At 35.1% G+C, this 24,897-nt stretch overlaps 1 protein-coding gene across 1 annotated transcript in view; it reads right to left on the bottom strand.

Annotated features, from left to right (window-relative positions):
• Positions 1-229: 229 nt before the first annotated feature.
• LOC144444774 (transcription factor GATA-4-like) overlaps positions 230-24,897 on the bottom strand; it is a 54,434-nt gene continuing 29,766 nt past the window's right edge. Inside the window, exons 2-6 of the mRNA XM_078134307.1 lie at positions 22,354-23,236; positions 12,892-13,064; positions 11,055-11,180; positions 1,325-1,513; positions 230-716 (exon numbers count right to left, since the gene is read on the bottom strand). Coding sequence (XP_077990433.1) covers positions 480-716; positions 1,325-1,513; positions 11,055-11,180; positions 12,892-13,064; positions 22,354-23,152 — 1,524 coding nt within the window. The 5' untranslated portion in view covers positions 23,153-23,236 and the 3' untranslated portion in view covers positions 230-479. The remainder of the gene's footprint in view (positions 717-1,324; positions 1,514-11,054; positions 11,181-12,891; positions 13,065-22,353; positions 23,237-24,897) is intronic.

Raw genomic sequence — 24,897 nt, forward strand, 5'->3', positions numbered from 1 at the left:
ATAAGAGTGACAATTACATGTATCTGTATTATTCTATTTTCACTTTGTGTCAAGGTCTAAATTATCACTTTTGCGTCTTTAAAATATCTAAAAACAGCAACAGTATTTAAGAGTGAAATGTACTCTGTCATTTCTGTATAATAGAGTACAGGTTCTAAGTTTTATGTAGATCAGATGTAGATTTGCTACACAGATCACTATAAGTAAACTGCCTTAGAATGAAATGGTACCAGCTATGGTATTGATATCAGTGTTAAGTTTGTGTTGTCTTCTGTGTTCCCATTTTATCAAACATTGACTGGTAAAGTTGATTTGTTACATTAATGTCATCATCCTCATTTCCTATAATGTAGTTTACGAACCCAATACACTGTCTGTGTGTCTAGATACAAAGTCATTATGTCTGATTGGAAGTGACTGCAGCTCCATTGTCCAAAGTTACAGCGACTGCTGATGGTAGTGATACAAAGTCATCCCATCTAATTGGAAGTGACTGAAGCTCCATTATCCAAACTGACAGCAACCGCTGATGGTGGTGATGGGCTAACACCAGTTTGGAAGATATTAGCCGGGGCAGCAGTTTGGAGGTTAGGACTTGGTTCTGGTGTAGTTAGATTAAGTGCATGGGTTGGTGACATGATCATTCCACTGTGATGTGCTGTACCATTCAAAGTTGTCAAACCACTAGTCATTGTAGAAGGAACATACAACGGTTCCTGAAAGAAGGACTATTTTGGATTAATTCTTGGAAAACTGTAATACAGATTTAAAATCCTATCAAATGTAAACGTATCAATAAACAAACTTATAAATGTGAGCGTTATTAAACAGAAAAGGAAGACTTAAAACAGAAAACTTGGACAAAATATTCTGATTTTATGTACTTTACTATAAATGTATTTATTCTGGGTTGTTTTAGATTTAATTTCAATATTCTTTCTGGTGTTTTATTTTGTTTCATGTTTAGTTTACTATAAGAAACTATCATGTATACGCATGAGAAAGTAGAAAGTTTTCAGTATTCTCTAACTACTTGACATTTTAAGCATTTGATTTACCAAAACATCATTCCCTTTAAACACCTCATAATTTGATAATTCATCTACTGTTATCATTTTACCTAGATTATAACAACAAAACTCTGTGAACATTGTTGTAAAAGAATTAGTGCAAAATGAAGATACTGTGTTTTTGTTGATTTTCAGTGTTGCTACAGGTATTGCTACACTGTAGCTGTACGTGGCCCCATACTAAGGACACAATCATGTCATCTATAGTCAGGAATACAATTGTTGTCATGGCAACAGTATAACAAGACACTCACCTTTTTAATTGTAGGGGTAGCCACAGAGATAGCATTAGCAGCAGAACTGACAACTATATTAGATTTGTCATCAGTCATACCACCAGTACTAGGAGAGGTTTTCATATCATTGCCTTGTGCGTTACTGTTCTTTGGTTTACGTTTACGGGTCTGAATAGTATCTTTCTTCAAAGCTAAAGGACGATTTACCTAAACACAGAAGAAAAAGAAATTCAACAATCGTAAAATATTCAAGAGATAAAAATTACATTTTATTTGACAATATATACATAATGGATAAGACCTTATTATTATTCCCCAATTGATAGACAACTAACCAGCCATAGTCTGTAGACACAAGAGGACTAAATAAAGTGTGTATGATTATAGCCAGAAAAAATGATTTACAATAATTACTTTGAAAGAGAAGTGAAACTATTCCTAAGTAGCCATTAGATTTTATGACATAAAAAGATTACAATTCAAAACAAAACTATGATACTGAGAAATTATTTAAAACAGGAACAGTGTGTCACCACATGAAACTAAAATGCTGAAAAAAATAATGACAAAATCAAAATGTTTCCATCAATGTAGTTTTACAGTACACAAACAGACCTAACTTTGAATACAAACAGAATTTTACTTAAAGTTTAAAGGCCAATAATCCAATCCCAGGTTTTCACATAAGTGATATAGCTATCAGCATAGCCATAAGGATTACATAGGATTATGTTATCTCTTTGAAAGGATTGTGGCTAAAAACTAAGTTCTTGCATATTGCCTTTATTGTGCTATATTGTACAAGTGAAGCAATAAGGATTATATGAGACCATTCATTTGTTGAGGACTAGGCTAGTTCCAATACAGTATCGCTACGATTTACACCTCCACTCACAGTCTAGTTCCAATACAGTATTGCTACTATTTACACCTCCACTCACGGAAAAAACAAAACACATGGCATCCAGACTAGTTGAAGACCAACTTCTTCTAAATCTTGTGACCAGAAAATTGTCATTCACGTCTAAATTTTAATCCTAATCCCACCTGGGCCTTTAAGTGACAGTATATGACATTACATTACACAAAATGACAGTCCTTCTGATGACTGGTAGTAGCTGAAGTAAATCATACAAACTGTTCACCATCACAATTCTAGATCTATATTTCTTTACAGCATTAAAGGTTTAGTCTACATATTGGTCAAAACAACCACAAATCAATCCAAACTTTGGCATTTAAGTACTTCACACGACTTCTTTTATGAGAGAAGTCAAATTAGAATTCTAAAGTAGACTCTTTGGTACCTGTTACCCTGTCACAAACGAGGCCCATATTTTAATTTCTATATCACATGTCAGTCACATTAAATTCTACGTGAAATCAGGTCAGAATTCTAGCAGTTTTCATTCTTAAAATACATCAGATGCTGGTAGTCTTAGCTGTGACACGATGTCTATAATCTTTACAAAATATCTTTACTTTGACACACAGCTGAAAGTCCTATAAAGGGTGTAAAATGTTTTTTAAAGTTGTAAATCTTTTCTAGACTTCATGTTTACGGCTTCAAATATTTTGAAAACATAACTCAAATTACATTTTTTTAAAACCCATAAATGTAGCACTGAGTAAACTGAAGTGAAGTAAAAGTTTGAAGTTATTTCTATAACAATGTTTTACTAGTTGTAAAACTGTTTAATGTTCCTATGTGAAGACATTTACCTTGACTTCACCTGTGATGCAAAGTTTACTGAAACTTTTGTAGTGTTTGATAAGTATAACGGTGTCATAAATTTATTACTTTTAGTAGTAGTCTAGAGTAGGTGATGGCTGTATATCAAATGACCCAGTGGGTGAAAAGTAAATCTTGAACAGCTATTGAATTATGTTTTTCTTTGTATGTGACATTACAGCAGACATTTTTATACCTGTGTGTGACTAGGTAAACAATGGAGAGTCATTTACAGGCAGCTGTGTGTCAATTAAAATTGACAGTTTAACTGTTTCTGGACTGTTTTGTAAACAGTGTCCATGTTTGCAACAGGTTGTGTGTGTCACAATCAAACAGTGCTGAAAGTAAACTGAACTGGCTAGCCTTGGTTTCAAAGAATGATTTTATACTTTTACGTTATCTCATTAAATCTTTACATGAAACAAGCACAGGGTAGTCAAAATGACCTAACAAACGAACCCCCAAACCCTGTAATCACACTTCAAGTAGGGGTTAACATTTTCACAGTCACCATACTTTACATGACCCCCTCACCATGTTTAAATTCTAAGCCTGTTACTAGACAGACTTAACCCCTACTAAACCTTAAGTTGAACAACAGTTTGACTGAATAAAATAGTTGACTATTTTACATTTGTATCCACCATTTATCTTGTTACAAGTTTCTGACATGGTACTTTACATATAAATATGTAATTTTACAATTAAGAAGTAAACTACAAGTTTGCTGTATTTGGCCTGAGAGGGCAGGCTTTATTACTAATGCAGAAGATAAAGCAAATTGGTCCACAACTTCTGTCTGGCATTGAAGTTCCCCTGTCCTTTATTCTATAAAACATAGTTTTCTGCCTAAACTTTTTATATGTTGACTCACTGAGTGTACTTAATACAAAGCTGTGAAAATGATTGTCTGTCACTATACTAGTCCATGGTCTTGTGCTATATGTGACTGATTCTCTTTATGTAGTGGTAAAGAGATGACTTGATACCACCAGTAGCATCTAAACTAACTAGCCCAGATACATTCCAGTGATCAGTATGTTGAGTCTGCTAGCTAAGTCTCTGGGCTATCATTCTATCTGTTCACCATCATCATATTCACTACCTAACCACCTCCCTTGCCCAGAGACTTGCTACGGTTTTACTTTCTCAAGAAACACTTTGACTCATTCCTGAGATTGTATGGTCTGGATGCTACACATAGTATTAAATCATCTGTTCACCTAGAGAGATCAGAGATTTGATGATGCATGGATAGCACCAGACTAGAGATAGTAACAACAAGACATTTGATTCTGGGTAACTCTCTGAATTATCCATTCTTTGTGCTTCTAAGATAAAGTCCCAGTCTTATGAGTCTAGATGCCACCCTTGATATCAAATAATCTCTTACCACTGTAAAGAGAGATCTTGAGATTTAATACCAAAGATAGCACTAGATTACTTCAACTTTGAGCATTGTTTCCTTCATACAGTCCTTTCACCTGGAATTTTTCTAGATTTCTTTTTTTTGGAATGTTATGAATTTGTCATTTCCCTATCATCAAAATTCAAAATACCCATTCACCTGGATTCTAGACTAACAGTTTTCCAAACACTGTAGAGTATGACAAATACTCTTTCAAAATCACCCAATTGGGAAGTGAGTAAGTAAAGCTATTCCCATGTACATTCCTTGGTACTTGCAATAACAAGACACACATTTCATCATCATCACGTTTTCATTTAGTTTGACAAAGTTACTGATTTTTAACTGTGATCAACAAGAATTAAGTTCAGCCTTTGACCTGTACCTACTAAGTTGTCTATGTCTTCACTCCTATAAGTCTGATTCTCCTAAAATTCTACTTTCTCACTTCTATGCTTCACTAAGTTCTTAAAAGTTTACAGATGGACTCATTAAATGCTGACACAGCAACAGAAATACTGACATGTGTGTGTGTGAGTTTAAATGGTTTATAGAGTGGAACACAGCTCTGTCATTAGAAACCAAATCAAGCAGAAAGTCGTAGCTATAGACAATATCCTATTACATTAGATGGACTACATACTTGGGTAATAACTTACAGGACTATACTGGGAGTGCAATGTATTAACCAAATAATTTGGAACTCATCATCCAGAGTTGGCCTTAAATTGAGGCAAAGTGAGCTATTAGGCATACTAAAAGTAGGAATTTCATGACTTTGGTAGTCGTTAACGCTCTTGATGAGGACACGCAACTCAGACTGTTTGGAAATCATTACACCACGTCACTATGACTCACACATATTTGAGAGCACTACCAGCACCCACCCTTAATGTGTCACGGCAACCACCCCACCCCACCCACTCAAACTTTTACATGTCTAATTTTTCATTTCATAAAAAATGTTAATATTTAACATTTTTTCGGTATACTTCACTGTGTCATTTAATATGTATAACTTTAATACAAACTACACTTTAGCAAAGTAGCCTCTACCCAAAAATACACAGGATTATACAAATATTATATCCTTCGTAAATACTGACAATTTTATGACAGGTTTCAAATGCCATTACGATATATAATTTGACAGTTGACATATACATTGTCAAAATAATATTAATTGTTGAAATATGAATCAAAATCACATGTAGATTTCAAAATGAAATATCTATAAATACATTTTTTGGTCATTGAATTTATTATGTTACATCCTCAATAACCCAAATACAAATTAAGATGAACTCTGACTACACCTAAACTTACAAGACTATAACCCAAACAGTTTTGTAAATTAATACCATTTATTACAAACTCTGACTAACTTATTGAACTTAAAACCAAAACAAATCAGTAAATGAATTCATATTTACGATGAACTCCAACTAAACCTATACTTATTAGACCATAACCCCCGCAATTTTTTTTCCCCAAGTAGAAACATCTTATTTTCACACACTGCTGTTTGCTTACAATGATAAATGTGGTTTACATATCACATCTGACACATTGTCCTGTATAGATTTCATTTTAATTAACTCTGCTACATAGTAGTCTGAAATCTTAATGAAACTGACACGAAATCAGTAGCTGTGTTCATTTCATTAGCCTGTTGACTGGTGTTCATTTCATACAACTGTTCACTGGTGAATACTGACTACTTTTGACAGCTAAGTATGAAAGTGAGATGAACAGCACAGTTCAGATCACGGCTATATATTTCATGTCGGCATGAGAACGAAGTTGGTTGTACTCTGGGAAAGATCTTCCCTGGGGGTATACCTAGACAATGTACTTAAAATGTAAGGAATTCCATACTGTCCTGGAAAAGAATGCGATGGGAAGAAATTCGGGATTTCCTAAAAGATTGTTCTTGTGATGGGTGTGGTTCAAATTGTGGTGATGTGGGAAAACCTACAGATTGCACATTTTGAGAAACCTCAGTACATTTGGACCCCATCAATCAAACCTATGTAGCAATTAGTGTTCTCCCTAGAATTTGATCACAAGAGGACTCCAGGACTGGTAACACCTTCTGGCGTTGACGGTTTAGAGAGACAAAGAAGGAAACATGTCGGGTCTAGTGTCTAGAGTGCTCAAAGATTATTCATGAGGTTTACTAGAACCTCTGTTACTTCCAAATTTTAGGTAGAGTCTGAGAGAAAACTGTACTACAACATTTTTGCATTTTTCCCCATTTTTTATATCTGGCTTATATTTTGTACCTTGTGACTGACATTTTAATATTACTCACTATACTATGTGTTTTATTGAAACTTTTACGACTATTTTAGGATCTGTTTTCTATGATCAAATTTGTTTCCTCTTAACAAACTTCTTTTAACTGATGTGTGAACTTAAACAATTGTCACAATTTTGTTTTAATAAACCATGTATTATTATTATTATTATTATCATCAACAATTCTGTACATTTACATCGATTATTTAACATGATTTAAGATCCTAAATGCCAATGAGAGGATAAATGTAATGTTTTGAAAATGATAGTTTCCAATAGAGTTAATTATAATTATTTTATTACAGTAAAAACTTTGAAACCGTGACAACTTTACTTGTTTACACCTCTTGACCAAAACATCAATTTTGTTCAAATGTACCAGTGTAAAGATGAAGAACTATTATCACAACAAGGAAACACTTAAAAGTGTCTAGTTCTAAATTAGAGGACATGAAATTTTCATGATCTCATTATGGATTGATTCATATGACTTAGACGTCTGATATCAAATATAGCAATACTACTTTATTTCACCAAATGACTTCGTTGAAGAGGTTTTTTGACTTTAATTCAATTTGACCCTGCCCCTAAGTAATTAATCAGTCTAAAAGTTTGAAATGATTCAACACTTCTGATTTCAATCAAAGTACAATTGACACTTTTATGACATTTTGACAACTTCAAAGCTTTGAAAGAAAGTTGTAAAAGTTGCGATCAAACAGCGGTTTCAAAATGACATGTATGGAATGAGTTTGCTAGTGATGGTTGACATCATTTCAATAACCAAACAATATCTGCATGTCAACCACACACACCCCCCCCCCCCTCCAAAAAAAAAAAAAAAAAATGGAAATGGAAATACAAATCAGAATGTATTGATTTTCCTGTCTCACATTATGGTGCCAATCAGAAACTTGCACAAAACATCCATTTGGTATGTCCCATAGTTTTTAATCTAACTTCTATGCTTATTGATTTCTGCTTTTACCCCAAACTTTGGGAGTCGATGGGGGACAAGATGATTTGCCCAAATCAACAAGCACAGAATCAAAGCTACATCACTTTTGTATGGGTACATCATATTCATGGTCACCGGAATAGAAAATAAGGTGTGGAGAACAAAACAATCAAATAAAACATGGACTCATGAATGTAGTTGGTCATGTTTCCATGGTAACAGATTAGTATGTCACACAATTTAAGTTCACAGCCAATAACAATTTGTTTCATAGCTAGTTGAATATTAAGTGTAAGTTTGTAACAACCAAGTATTGTACACTGGTGTAATTTGTTAGACATAGAGAGCCCTTAATGTGACAGTTTTATGACTGCTAATATATGACCATCACATACTGCAAGTTTCTAGTTAGCTTTTAAGCAACCAAAGAAAATAAACACTTGATGATCTTCTACATACCTTGTAGTTTATCAGATAATCTACTGTATCTGAACCATACACCTTATACAAGTAATTAGCATACTTAATTGATATTATGTGGCTCTCTTTGCATTCCAGACATCTCCAGAAAACTTCCACATTTTCTGTATTGCTGTAAGTTTGTGAGGGTTTCCATATGTTTTAAATGTCAACGTCTGCAATTTCCTTCTTGTCTTTGCATTATTTGGTGCACCATTGTCTCAAAAGTTACAGTGTCAATATTAAGACCTGTCAAGTAGCTGACTTTTTTCAGGGGGGGGGGGGGGGGGGGGGGGATGTCACTTGATGATAAATTATACTTCTCTATTTATTTAATTAACTTCTTTATTTCATTTTATCTATAAGGTTAATGAGATGCAGGTTGTAGCCATCATTTAGCTGACCTGATTATACTCTGTTAGGGCAAAAGTTAGAGTTTTTTAAAACCCTTCGAGTTGAGATTTGTTGAGACCAGACACCTACCACAGCTACGAGACTTAGCTATCTGAATTGGCAATGTCATTCACCAGACATGAACCAGGTCAGATAGCCTTAGTCTCTGGCAGCATGGGTTTGTGGAAACCATCCAGTTTTCACTTGTATTATTAATGATTGACAGATTTGTATGTATTTCTGTTTCTCAAATTGTTTGACATACCTAAGTGTTTTTATTAGCCGGGTCATGTTTAATTTCAAAATTATCTTGTCCATTATATGATAAATATCATTAACATTTCATATTTTATATTTTATATCAAAGTAATCTAATTTCTGACATTACAATTCGTAAACGAGAACAGCATATACAAAATTGTCTACTCCCTTCATTAAGTATACTTTGTTCTCAATCACTTTTTTCTTTGTATTTTTCCTGTGAACAGAACAGTAGTAATTAAATATTTATCAAAATTATTGTTCTTTTAGTTTGGTTATTAATTTGTTTGTTTGTTGTTCTATACTCTTCTGCTCCTAACATATTTTCTGCATAACATTAACCTTTGAACTACATGTCAAGATTTGATTTGATTTATTTTGAACTGTAGACAAAGGACGTGAATACAGATACCCTTTTACTTTCACCCACAGCTTGTAGGGACAGCGACAAGTCGGCGTTATCTTTTTACGATAGGCCTCGTCGTAACCTAACGTTTTGAGACACTCCACTGACAACCAAACATATGCAGACTATCAACATGTTATCAGCATTTACGTCAAAACTTCTTTCTCAGACATTTGAACAGTCAACATATAGCGGATGCTTGCTTTCATAGATTAGCTGATGAAATCAACTTCGCTTTTTTCATTCTGAAAATAGTTCAAAAACGATCAGGAAACGATTTGGATATTTCCCTGTCCTACAACATTTACGTAAATAACTATTTATCAATGTGCAAGATTTACGAATTATTTCATGTATCCATTTGAAATTACAAGTTTTTTTAGCCAAGGTTGGAAATGTTGATGAGAAAGTTGAATTTATTCGACAGCTTTCATATCCTAGCTTGAAGATTTTAAAAAGAAATCTAAATAGTCTAATATATCCTGCTATTTTGTTCTTTCAAAAGTTAAAATCAAATTTCTTGTGATATTCTGTCAATATTTCCATATCTTCTTGAGTCCAAATCAATTGAAGAAGCAGGGGAAAAGTACAAGAGAATATAAAATGTTTTCAAAATTAGAAAATAAATGTATCTTTATCTATATTTGGAGAACTAATCATTGATTGTTAATAATACATGATTAAATATTAATCTAAAAAAAATTAGTTGTCAGACAAAAATATTAATTTGATTGACTTGTATCTATTCATGTAGCTACTGCCAATCAAGATAACAAGTTATAGAATTATTTTATTATGACACTATAAGTTATTAATCTTTGTATGATAACTCTCTTAGTGACCTTATGATAAAGCAATTGTATTATTCTTACAATGTATCATATTTCATAAGTATTACAGTATCAATTTTCATGTCAGTTATAATTTTGGCAGTGTGTCATTTTGAAATGATAACTATCAACATGTGACTCAGGTATTCGTGTGACACACACATCATGGTTGCACAATTTTCTTTGGACAACCCGAGATTTAACACAATGAGTATGAGGTTTCCTGTCAGTCACAAATTTGGCAGAGAGTTACCTGTGACATAAAAATCATACTTGCATTACTAGTACTAACAAAATCAAATGCAAATTTGTGGTGCTCTAAATTACAGAGAACACTGGAAAGTATAACTACTAGTAATTAGTATACTTTAATATAACTTATAAATAGTCCAAAATTACATATGATCACTAAATTTTACTACCAATGAATCTAGAACCCGATACAGAAAAAAAGAAAACTAATACTTAACAGAATAAATACAGTAATAGAGAGAAGTGTTTTGATTAATGGACTAATAAATGACAAATAAAAATGTTGAACTGAAAATCAAAACCAAGAACTTTTTGTGAAAACATTAGTATTACCCTTGAAGTTCTAGTTGTGCATTTATGTTAGTATCAGAATTTTATGTGTCTAGTGATGAAAGAAACCTATTTAACCTTTGAACTTTTAACCTTTGAACTTTGACTCATTCATTTATAAATGAGGTGTGACAGGTGACATCTAAATAGTTACCTATTACCAACCAGTTTACATTACACAGAAACCAATTGCCAAGTACTATTTGTTTAGATGGGTAGGAATACATACTTTGTGCTGCTTGTAATATAAGCCACAGGCATTGCACACTGGTTCACCTTCATTATTCCTACGCCATAAAGTAGTTACGGTAGTCCCGCAGTTGGAGCAGGAGATACCCTCATGCCGAGAGCCAGACTGGGAAAGGAGGGAAAGAAAAATAATGAAGACAAAAGAAACCACGTTGTGGGACATACGTACCGAATGCAGCTTGAAATATAGTCCGCATGCATTGCAGACTGGTTCACCTTCGTTATTCCTGCGCCAAAGTGTTGTTTGTGTTGTGCGACAATTTGCACACTGTAGACCTACCCGACGTGAGGCAGACTGAAGGAAAACAAGACATGGCTAAGATTATAACTCATAACATGGTTATATAAAACACAATGAATCAAACTGATTTGCAACAGAGTTTTTGTTTTTACTTTTTTAAAGTTAAACATTATAGAGTCAAACATTGTATTAAACTGATTAAAAGCAAATTTGATTTTTAACAGTTTCACTTTCCAAACATAAATTCCAGGTTTTTACTAATAGTATACAAATACATTCTGACAATTGCAGAATTACAAACAAAAAGTCACAAAAATTTGACCGAAAAATTGGAATTTCTCTTAATTTCAAATTCAATAAATTTTGATAATTGCGTAAAGAACCTGTCTTTCAATTTCAGAAATATAGTTTTCTAGCAAGAAAATTTGAGCGATACCAAATTTAGCATTCTATCATAGCCTTAGTTATGAAGTTCTGAAGCAATTTGAGTGAATTTGGTGAAGATTTTTAGTATTTTTAGCAACACATGCATGAATAAAGCTTTTGCAATCAGCATAGATGTCCCTAGCTCCATTTTAAGCTTTGGCAATTCAGCTTTCACCTTTTTTTTATTTTGCAAGTCTTTTTTTCCTCCAACCCACTCACGTCAGGAGGGATGAATGCAATGAAAATGATACACGCAATGAAATGTGGTATGATTGTATGTTTTTTGTCAACATACCATGTAAAACATGACACTGAAAGCAAAGCAGGCTACATTTCAGAGTTTGTGAAATGTTTCCTCACATGAGGAAATAGTCAGCGAACAACTGTTTTGTGATGTCATGCATGGAATATCAGCCAGCTTTATAGTCTGCAGCACTTGCGCACAATTGTTGTGTTTGTCTTCCAAGCTTGTTCCATACATACCATTAAAAGCAACACAGCATTAGATGATAGCATGCATTATTTGTAGCAGTTATGTTAATAATTGTAATAATAAGCTTTCAAAATTAGCTAAATATTTAAAAAAGAAAAAGAATTTTTTACAAATCTTAAAGCACAAACAGTTATTATACAAGAGATCTACCATGAAAAGAAGCAAACAATTAATAATGAACTAGTGTTACTTTTAGCAATTTTGAATTCCATTTTTTTTTCAATATTTTCACCACAAAATACCAAACCACTTATTCAGTTTGTTCCAATGTAAGAGCAAAGTTTAAACTACTGGCTACCAATATGGCAAATCTTCTTTGTTGCAATTCATAACTTTTTCAATACCAAACTCTTGTGCTAAATTTATTTTACCCAAATTTTTGCATTTTAGTAGCAAAAATCTATTTTTTTTCTGAATTTGAAAAACTTAAATTAACCTCGGCAATCAGTCAAGTCCAAAATGTGAATGCAGGTTTGAGAAATAAATGACAGAAAATATGTCTTGTATCAGTAGTGAAAAAGTTACAAATATTTGAAAGTCAGACTCTTTTTTTTTTTAGCAAATTTCTTTTTATGTCATTATCAGAACTAACATTCCAAATAAAAGTGAATCTAAGGAAAGAAAATTTAGATAAAAGAAAAGATAGATATCATTTCCTTACCCCATCAAATATTTACAGGAAGTCCACTTTAACAATATACTGCCCAATAATTTATAGAACATAGAGCATTATGGGAAATACTGACGCCATCCTGTCAGCATTTCCCATGAGTCATTCCCGAATGTTCACCGTCAGTATTCTGAAAGTGGACTTTGTTTTTCAAAAACAAAACAAAACACACTTACCAGACGTCGTTGAGGTTTGATCAATGGTCGGTTCATTCCATTCATTTTATGATATAATCCACAAGCATTACATAAATAATGTCCGGTACCATCTCGGCGCCATAGGGGGGTTGACACTGCTCCACAGTTCACACATTCTCTACCCTCTGCGGGGTTAAAAGAAGTGAAATCTGCTTGACTTATAGTGAATATTCTACGAGTGACACATCCAGTTGAATTTTGCCACGAATTTAGCAATTTTTTTTCTATTTACATTTCAACATCTCTCAGACTCTAATCTGATTATTTCTCTTCAGAAAATTGAAAATTCATAGTTTGAATTTCTGTTTGCCTCTCTCTATGTTTTCTTCTACTTCTCTTAACTCTTGTCACTCATACTTTCCTCTCATACACATCACTCATACATTGGGTGGGGTGATACATTTTTGTTCACTTTGAAGCATTGTCTGTAAGTCCCCCATGAATGAAGCTTTAATAACTTTATCCATGTGATGCCGGTGGATTATATCGCAAAACGTACAAAGAAGACCGATTGGTATTAACCTTCGACCTTCGATGGCTCTTACACCTTACCTGATAGTTTCGTTTACATCTGAATACGTACCTTGGAAGGCCTGGCAGCAACCATGGCAACCATTGTTCCCAGTTCAACCAGTTCCATACTGTGAAAGTGTTTCACCATCAACTATATGTGTACATTTTACCAGATGTACAATCTCTCAAAAATTGCAAGGCATGAAATTTATAGATACAGGACAAATTTCATATATTTGGGCAGAGCTTTTTTCACTTTTATTTTGTGATTGTTTTGAGGATAACTTTTTTTTGTTTGAAGAAACTTGTCCAATGTTAGGAAAATATCAACAAAAATCGTAAAAATAGATCTTCATGCAAATGAGGGGGGAAACTTTCGGTATATACTGTATTGTAAAATGGGGAAAGAGTCATGTAATAATAACTTATCAAACTTTCAATGGCAAACATTTGACTTGAGGTACAAAAACCATAAAAGATGCAACATAAACAACTTGGGTTTTTTTCTATCTTTTTTATGACAACTAATATATTTGGCTTCTGAAACATAGTGACAAGATGCTAATCAAATAGATGACTGTAAAAATCTGTTTTGTTCAATCATGCAGAAATTTCAGTGTAGAATGTACACTGAAAAATAACATTCTTACAAATAAAAAAAAATAATACTGGCACTCAATGACACGCAATATACAATACAGTATTTGAAATAAAAATTACGAAAAAATACATGCTCAACCTACGCCTTTTCTTTCATGAGAATAGAGAGAGAAACACACATGAAACATTTCACAGCCATGGATCCGTTTGAACTGGGAAAACTGACTTTCCTTGACGTCTCCAGATGCAAGTATTTTAGGGTAAGATAAAGAGCCATTCGTTGGTCCTCGCAATGCCGTAGCATTCCAGGGTCTTCCTTGTAATCGTTTATTACATAAACTTACCAACTACCCATCCTGGTATCCTACTTAACAGAACTAAGCATGATAAAATTGAAATTATGAAGATGACGTCTAAGGTGAAAATACAGTTTCAATTAAGTTGTATCAGACTGAATTGTTTTATTCACGATAACTGTTTTCCAAATCGGCGGTACATTGTGTACTATTAAATCTGAGAACCGTGAGCTGTTTTGGCTTGAAATTGAATTTGAACTATATTCATCACTGCGTTTACTTTTAAATTTGTTGATCACAAGTTGTTTTGATTGTATACTAGTATACAGTTGATGTTGTTTAGGCAAACAGTGGCCATCATTGTTTGATGTACGGACAGAACCCGGGTCGAGTCACGGAGCGTGTGCATTTTTAGTAGTATTAAACATGTAGGTAGTTGAAGTTCTACATGTGGCCTCCTGAAATATCAGTTTTGACAGTAGGGAACTTATAGTGACAGTTTTCTACAATATTAAACACAAAATATTTGAGGAAGATTGCTTTCAATGTAGAGTAACTCAGAATCTGTATGTACTTCCCGAAGTGGTCTCTTGTGTTTCATTGATTGCATTACACTTACAATGCCCTAAAGTAACTGTTAAATCATCTTTTCTCAATTTTCAACACAATCTCTGCAGTAAAACTTTCTTGGTACCCCAAGCAAAATCAGCCACACCTGTCGGAGATGTATCAATTTATACGGTATCTGATAAAAGAGGACAGGTAGATGAAGATTCATCATCCCCAATAGATCAGAGACAAAATCATAGAAGTAGTGAGGGCATGTTTTTTATCTTAACGAAGGTGAAATGAGTGTACAAACTGGAGAATTACAAATACTGACAAGACATGTAAACCTTCTATCTCATTGAGGCATAGTTTATCAGTTCCCGTACTGATAACATACACTGAATAATTATCACTATCACTCGTAATGCTTGCTGTTGGCGAAAAACCACTCATCTTTTTTCAAGGCGCAGAAGGATTTTTCTATGAAGTTAGAGACAGGTGGAACAACTGAACTAATTCCACAAGACCAGCTATAGAAAAATTGCCACTGTAGGCTACTACTAATACATCTTAATTGCAATTGCATTGATTTTTGTGTGAATAAACGGTGACATCTTTCAACTGTCTGTAGGCATGTTACACTCAAAGTGCCCAATACGTCAGCCATCATTACACTAACTTACAAAGTGTTTCACTATGGCAACAAAAACAGATGAGAAATCTTTTGTTGCTAGGAGACAGAGGAGTTGGGATGGAGTTGAACTGAGGATGCCTGAAGTCAGTGGTGGATGTTAAAACTTTACAGTTTGTGATACAATTTTCTTGGACTACTGTGTCTTGATTTTGTGTTTGTAATCACATTAATCTTTGCCAACAAATTGATATTTCAAGGACCAAGCACAAGAATTTATTTCACTGAAATTTACATTTACTGAGAAATATAACTATGTATGATTTTTGATTTTGCCTTTTTTTGTATTCAACTGATAATATTGAACATTAGGTCATTAGCTGCACAATATTGGAATACAAACATTTCAATATTTAAATTAGTTCATGACAAAAACTGGGTGAATTTTTTTGTAATGATAGATGTCACAGCACTACCAACAGATTAAAGGTAAGACATCCTGATTGTTGAAACTAATTTATTTTATTTGCGAGTATTTGGCAAAAACATCAAGTTTTATTAGGAGCAGTATATTTCTTTGACAATTAAAATGAGTAAACAAAACTTTTTCTTAACCATAAGAAGATGTTAAAATGTCTTCTTTTTTTTCATTTTTGTTGTTGTATTACTAGTTATTTTGTTATACTCTTACAGTTTTAAGTGCTTTTCTATAGGTTCCCACATCATACCTGAAACTATGGCACTTCAAAGTCAGCTATTACCTTGCTGTCAGACAAATACATACTCATAACATCCTTCACTTTTAAGCCATTATTAACAAACGCTATAGAAATCAATGGTCTTTAGTTTTAAATGGGTGTAAATATACAAGCACTGCAGCAGTCAGATGTACTTGTATTAATACTAATTGATTTACCAAAAAAACAGTGTTATAATTCCCTATGTAAGTGTTCTCAATTGTTAGAAATGTGGTACAAATTTGAGTTTTTCTGTCATCATTAACGACAATGGATTGAACTGATGTTGAAAGCTTTGCATACAGCCCACAGTATGCTTGTAATTTAACTAACAAAAGGACGCCCCATTTAACACACAAACGCCAGGGCAGGTGTTAGTACCTCCCCCTTGTATGTCTATACAGATGACATACATCAAAGTGAATTTTAAATAAAATAAGACATACTCCAAATTTGTGACAAAAACGGTATTTGACTTCAGTTATTTTGTTTAGTTACAATAGGGCAGGTGAAGTCAGTAGATATAATGTTTGAAGTGACTACCCCATTAGATGTATAGTGCATGTCATCATTGATTATTTTTGTACCTTCTCTCTATAACTATATATTGCATTCAAACCGAATCCATATGACTTTCTATAAATGATGTTAACATCAAAACATTTCCTAAAACGCATTCAGTTACACTGACCTCATGTCAAACATCTTTCAAAGTGGTTACCTTTCAAATGCTGCCCCCCCCCCCTCCCAATGCTTTGCTGTTCAATAGATATAGTGACACTGTAGGCAGGGAGAGCAGAACATACCATTTTGAAAGAGATGTCTAAATTGCAAATGATACCGGTATTATTGTCTTGTTTAACAGTGAAGCTGGAAATTTAGTTATCAATTTTATAATATGATTTAAAACAAAAACAATAAATAAGAATAAAGTTTTCCAAAATCTTTGCATTCATTAAAATTAAAATGACCTATACAAAAGAAAATAATTTGCAAATCAAATTTTCAAAGTTATAAAAATTGTCAAGTGTATTCTGTGTCATGTAAACATCTTCACAATATGTTTCCTGTACAAACTTGTTTGTTTCATTTGAAATATTCAGACGAAAACAGTCAAAATGAAAGAATAAAAATATCAATGCTTAAATTTAAATTCAAGTGAAATTGCTAGTGATATCATTAACAATTCTTCAGCTGGCTGAGTAGTTAATTTCCTCAAAAAACACTGGATGGAATACAATTTGTTTGAAAGTACTAGGAACTGACACAACTGGAACTGACTCAGCTGTACTGTAATAATTTTTTTTAAAAACACTTTGGGTTTACTTTACTAATTATTGGCTAATGGAGAGTCCTACCACTAAGGTGAGTATACAGTCAACTCCATTTATCTGTGTGACTTCACTATACTTGTTCTCTACCATTGTCTATTCACCCATCTATATATATCTATGGATAGTAAATAAGGGTAGCAGAGTTACAGATCTAGTGGATAGACAGTCACAGTCTAAGAATAGAGGGGTGGTTAGGATAATATAAACTATCGACTGTCCCATGGATAGACCACAATTTTTGGTAACTATGTAGTTGGGAGAATGTTCATCCTTTCATTGTCCTGGTATTAGTTTTATTGATTATGTAAATGTTGTAAATGTTTGTACATATTAAAACAGGATACCATACCTATTTTGTAGTTGATCATAGAATAGAACTGGCTGCTTTACAGGGGGGCTTGAAGCTTTATGGATAATATTTATCATTTAAAAACATTTTGAAAGTAGGTTGTGGCATAAACTTATCATGCGATTGAAGTACCACCACTACTACTAGAAAATTGAAATTAGGGGCCATCCTGAAAAAGCACACACCGAGGTTTATATTTTGGTGTGGTTATTGCATGTTGTTTGGAAAATTGCAGGATCTGACATCAAAAGTTTTGATTCAAAACCAAAATATAACTGTACTGTAAGGTGGAAGGGTCAAGGCAAGTTTTTCAACAATGTTCAAACCCTTTCTGCATTTACAGGAATTACACTCGACATCGGATGTAATCGACTGCAAAACAATTTGAAGTTTTGACAATAGATGATTTATCGTGTTTGTTATATTTGGTTTTAAAAAAAACAACGACGCTCCCTGTCAAAATGCCAATCAACGTTCGAAATTTGTTGATGAACGCAGTGTGTACCGGCTGTACCGGCAATGAATAAACCTTGTCTTGTATGGGAATAAATTGGTCCAAAGTTTAGGGACTAGACATGCGAGGAGTCAAAACATCACATTGTTCACGTTTTCGAGCCTAAACATCGGCAAAATCGGAACCACAAAGCTTTCTGAATGTAGCAAACAACAATCGATACATCTCCGACAACTTTTCCCGCCCTCACAAGTTCTCCCCTCCTTAAAAACCTTGACGACAAATACACAGAATCGAGAAAAATAATGTCATTCGAAGTTTAATGCACGCAAACCTACATTTACTGCCATTCCAGTTTCGTCGCACTTTTCACCTTGGGAAAGTTAGGTTTCAGAGATTTTCAATAAATGTTTCGATTGTGCTATTTCTAGTCGCAGACGACAGACGACTAAAATTTGAAACCAAACTATTTTGTCAGAATAACCCTTGGACCTCGAAGCCGCTGGTCCAGATAATTTCTTCCTCCCGGGAAATTGAGTTTGTATGCCGTGGAAATTCCCGCCATGATTTATACGGAATAGTTTAGGGGTTACTGTTGCATATTTGCTTTCAATGTAATATAATATGGAGTTGGAGAAATATATGTAATTGTTTGATATTGCCGGTTGGTACTTTAATTCAATGTTGTACTACCCTTCGATCTCGACCGTATGCAGCAAGTTCTTTCTTCAATTCCTATTCCAGATGTAATACTAATACGAAAACTTACATCTGCGAAAGACAGCCTGCATGCGGTCAGTACGAAATTGGTGGAAGAAGTGTGTGTGTTTACACAATATGATGATATATGACAAACGTTGAATATGTAGCTGTAATTTTTTTATCATTGACTTATCATATTATAGCCAGTCATATCGCTATATTTCACATAGCGGTGGTTCTCACCTCCACTATCGCAGTTCTCAGTTCCTCTGCGATGGACCCTACGTAAACAACGACTTCAGAAATCGTATCGTTGGGATATCGTTCAATTGTGTATGGAGTACTACTACTAGAGGTATCTGGGAGGTTACCGATAGCTCGGCCTGCGCTCGATAAAGTCGAGATATAGATACGGTTTTTTACCGTCTGAATGTCATAATCACACGATGCATAATATACAAGTCGTCAGTTTTGTAGAGTGAATTCTTGCATAATGTTTACATATTTGCTTCAAATTATAATACTTTAATTAATTAAAATGCGCAGGGACTTCGTTTCCCAGCAGCGGTCGATCGTTTTTTGGAGCTGTTCTTTAGGTAAACCATCATTTTCACTAAACATACCATGGAAATGGTGGGACTTAAATAATGCCATTTCCCGACTACCACGTGTTAACTCCGCCGTAACCAAACTATATGCACACATTTCGCTGAGGAGCATTTTGCAGACGACAACGTGTATATTTCTAATTTGCAAGAAATGACATGCGAAAGACCACGTATATTTCCCCGGAAAACTTGTAAAATACAACATTTTGAATTTGCTAAATGACAAGCGGAAGACCACATCCGTTTGTATAAATACTTTCCTTTTGTATTGCGATTATCTATATCTACATCGTCTTCGCTGTAGGCCTATCTAAACATAACACAGTCGAAAATTAGGTGTGATTAACCAGTTGCGAGTCAGCGGGAGAAATGGAGCTCCGTGGCGCCGTCTGAAATTCGACGCCATTCCCTGGATCTGGTCCCTCCTTATCCAGCGGCCAATCGCGTGTGCAGTAATTTGCCCCACCCCTTTGATAAACTCTGACTAGCCTGGAAGCCATTCTCTGAGAAAATGACCGCTTTCTAATTTCTTTAAAGAGATTTTATAGCTATTTTAGCCTTGTTCATGTAATCTTTCCATCGTTTCACATTCCGAAACGCCACATTAAGCCGTTTTATGAACACCAGTTTGTATGCAATATGTTTGCATTTCATCGACTTTGAGCCACAGAGGCGAACGCCATCAACGACCACTTGTAGGATATGAAGACACTTGGGACTTCACCTTTTCTTCTGAAGATTGTTTTTCATATATCTTATTATATTGCTCTTTTTCACTACAAGGTTTTCAGCTTCATTAAAGTCAAGCATTACACCCTACTTTAGAGGATGTAAAAAATAACTAAATACGACTTATGCATCTTTCTAGTACCTGATGTGAAAAGGTATATGCGGAAGATTACGCGAATGTATGATTGTCTATGTATTGCACAACAGTAACTCATTTTCAGAAACTTGTGAACCGAATAGTGAAAACCATTATCTAAGGTCCTTGTGTGCTCCTTTAGATCTTTCTAACTGCAGCGTGTTTCCGAAGATGTGGGTTGGCCCATACAGACTTTATTGTTTTCCCTTTGTACTTCAAGAATATAACTTATTGGATGCTTAGCTGGTTGGATACGCATTAATCAACAAAAAATATTGCACCGTTGTCAGCGAAAGTACACAATTCACAACACTTTGATTTATCAACATCGTGTCATGTCATTCTACCGACGTAGCATGGAGTGAGTGCCCGGAGTGTAAGATAACTATTCGCGAATTCGGTGATATGTTTCCGGACAAATTGTGTAGATTTCGCACCATTTCGACAGTACATCTGAGGCAAAAGGCTACACATACTGCGGACTTTAGACACGTTATCTTTTTCTACATGTCTTTTTCTCTTTCGTTGGAGTTTGATGAAGACTACTGTCGGTCATGATAGGCTAATTTTTAGGGGTCGAAATTTCATGAACTTATCCACTTGACTGTTACCAGAGTGATTGCTGCATAAACTAACTAGAAATCATCGGATTCGGTGACAGTACTTTAGAAACCAAAGTTCGAGTGGTTTTTTTACTCTAGAAACCGTTAATCTGGCGTGTCTCTGCAGGTTTCCTTATTAAATTTCGTTCAAAATACAGGAGAGGTGCCCCTCAACAACGTTTATGTAAGTAGCCAACAACAGTACTGTACAGAAACTATACAGAGACATTCGCCAGTTTACTACAGGGCTAATATGTGGCAGCAACTAGTGTGTATTTGTACTGTAGCAATCAACACGACAACCTGGGATTTACAGTAGTCCACTGTACAAACTGTGTACAAGCACAAGACTTCAGAGACAAACAAAAAATTCTAACACGTAATTACGAAACTGCGAATATTTTGTAACCACCTACAAGAACGCGTAAAGTGAATATTTTGCGAAGCACTTCTGTGAGTAAGTTTATGCAGGTATTGATCAACGTTACTAATCCAAGTTTAAATTTGTGAATCTTCTGTTGGATTTAGAAACAAATGAAGTCTTTCCCGACTACTGAGATTTCTGATGCCGTGGCTCGTCCAGTCCTATTGTCCGTTGTCGATAGATTCCAGGCGATCTACTTCCCGTCGTGACTACCGATGAAATCATGGATGTATAGAACAGTCTCCCCTATTACATCCAAACTTATACCTCCATACGTATACTTTGTAAATTGACACACACCATGGTCATATTTAAATAACGCTTTGGTATTTTTCTAACTTTACAGAAGTGTTTTCAGTTTCATAAGTAGGTAAAAAAAGTTTTGGTTTCTAAATATTATCAGACAACTTCCCATTGGGGTAGCCCAGACATTTTAATCAGTTCGTTGTCAAATACTTATCTATATACACCTGATAAAATTTGTTTGACCCAAAGTATCCCCTCTGAACTATTCACATATACTAGTACTTCCATGCATAATAAACGTGAACTTGGGATTTTCACATTACAATAGATCATGAACCATGCACACAAATAAATGAAAAGTATTCACTATATAGAGGTAATTAAATAATACTATAATCTTACATGACAGACATACACATATGTTCGCAGATGTCTTGAAAATCCAGTACCGTCCATACAGACAATCTCCCTTACCACAATCTGTGATACACACACATGCACACACTAATATTTCTTGATATTTACCTGTACCTGTCCGCCTAACAACGGATCCTGCTCTGTTCACTGATGAAGGGTGCAGTGTGACCGCTGTACCGTCTGGAAATGAAGTCCATGGTGTTATATCGTAAGGCGATGCATATGGATTTAACCCGTTAGGCCTGGGTATCGTTCCGGTGGTCGTGATAGGTGGACTTGGAGGAAAACTGAATCTTGGACTAACTGAGGGATGTGTCGTCGTGTTGGTATAACCACCGTCAGCTTGACCGCACCAAACAGCATGGCTGTTGGTTTGTGCCTGTGACGTTCCCGTCCCTGCTTGTAGATACTGTGCGTGCATCGGCAGCGGCATGGCTCGGGTGGTAGGTACATATACAGGACTTGTACCCGTGTGGATAAACGTGGTAGGGGTTTCGTAAGTTGGGGGTGCTGTGTGCATAGACATGGTTTGGTACATCTGTGACTGGTTTTGCGAGGAACTCTGCGTTGCGGGTTGGTCAAGGTGGTTGAAGAAAACTTCGACGTCTTCAGATGAAGGTAGTTGGCTGGGCTCTGCTAGACCGATACCGATATTGCTATGGTGCATACCACGTATCGAATGGTAACTGACAGTTTCTTCGCGGTTTCGTACCGACTCCGCGTTTGAACTCTCTACGGCTGGAGTAGATTGTTCTACCGACTGGCCACTGCGTGGACTGCTCTCTGGATTTGTCGTGGGTGGTGATGTCCTGTTTTGTGGTCTTGACTCACTTTCGCTTACACTCGAAGACTGGTGATTTGGCGATGATTTTGTTGCGTCACTTGTTACCCAATTTGTTTCTCCTTGGTCCATAGGAATCCATATATAACTCTAACCAATGTACTACGGGAACTACAACTTTTTATAGTTTCTATGAAAATCGAGAAGACTGCAAGTCTAGTAAGAAACAGAAAAAAGAAAAAGATTTAGATTGTTTCATACATTTGAATAACAATTCTTCACAAGTAGCCGTCAGACGTTAATTTGTAGTTGAATATGAGAGAACGGAAGTACACCAGCTAGTACCTGCATGTATATATTGAACGGCCAAAGTGATGTACGTGGAAACCTAACTTATGAATTCCTCGAACTGAAAAAATGACGATGTCAATGTTTTACAGAAGATCAACAAAGTCCCATACGACTCGACTGTAGTCTAAACTTTTACTGTATTGCTAGTAGCTACCTGCACGATTTGCCATGTAGCGTCACAGTATACACAACACTGTATAGCACAACATTTCGACATATATGTCGTGTAAAAACAACAATATATATAAAACAATGACAAGGAAGGTGAACAGCTGTCGAAACAATTCACGCAGGAACTCAACACATACTTTTGGATAAGTCTTTCGCTTGGCTACACGTCCACCGTTTAGTGTCCGCGGTGTATACTGTATAGACCCCTTCCTGGCTTGCTATAAACTAAATGTTTAGTCATCACACCAACTTATACGACGCAGACATATGGAACGATTCAAGACAGAGAAAAACAATTTAAAACGTCGATGGCACACGCAGCAATTCCGTTACAAGGCTAGTAAATCGGTACATAAATATTTTGGGATGGGGTTATCAGCTGAACATGCCTTCATTGAGAAATTACAACTTCCAATTGTCACAAGTAATGCATAGGAACGCCTACCTCCATATGATGGAGTTGATTGAGTGAGTGATCGATTCCCGTTCAAATTAACATACGTCTTTCAAATCAAACCAAAACTTTTCGAAGTTGAATATGCAAAGACAAAGTTTCGCGGCTAAAAGTTTCAAGGTAGCTCCTGTGTACCCTATCAGTGGTTGGGAAACAGACGCGTTTTATGTGTTGATGAGACAGAAAACTGTTTGCTTGTACGTAGAACTCTAACAGCTGGTCGGGAGATGTACAATGAACGAAGTGCCAGACGAAAACTAGGTAGATAGTGAAGAAGACCTTTTTGAGAGAGATGCGTACTAGTTCAAAAGTTTACTGATATCAGCTATTACACAAGGTCGTTAGAATACTCTTTTAATTTACACAGTGAACAATATGTTTTTTAAGTACAGTAATGCATGGACTTTACCCTTCACACTATGTAAACTGGTAACATGCAGGCCCAGCCACCCACCCATGTACCCACCACTTCAACGGTGTACCACCAAAACGTCAAACGAAAAAGATTCGAGACGTTTTGCCACCGAACGGTCATAAACGTTGGGGATTTCCTCTACAAAGCTTAGATATAACTGAAGTAATAACTCTATTGGCAGTAAATATCCTATTTGATAAGTTTGCGATAAGTTAACAGCGATAAGGCAGACACCAACACGCATTAAAAAGACTCGTGGCTTAGCAAAAGTCGTATAACTTCAAAACTGTCAGCCTACCTGTCCCTGAGTAGTAGTAGTTATCACTTCCAATCAACTTTCAATCTTGTGGCGATAAGACTGCTAACTTCATAATCACCCTAAAATAGTACTCGTAAAAAAACTTCTATGGCTAGTTGCAGCAGTTGCGACTCGTTGGAGGGCTAGACTTATCGATCAGATGAACACGAAGCGATAAATGGTCGTCA

The sequence above is a fragment of the Glandiceps talaboti genome, chromosome 13 (genome assembly GCF_964340395.1).
Source record: "Glandiceps talaboti chromosome 13, keGlaTala1.1, whole genome shotgun sequence".
NCBI classification, from domain to species: Eukaryota; Metazoa; Hemichordata; class Enteropneusta; family Spengelidae; genus Glandiceps; species Glandiceps talaboti.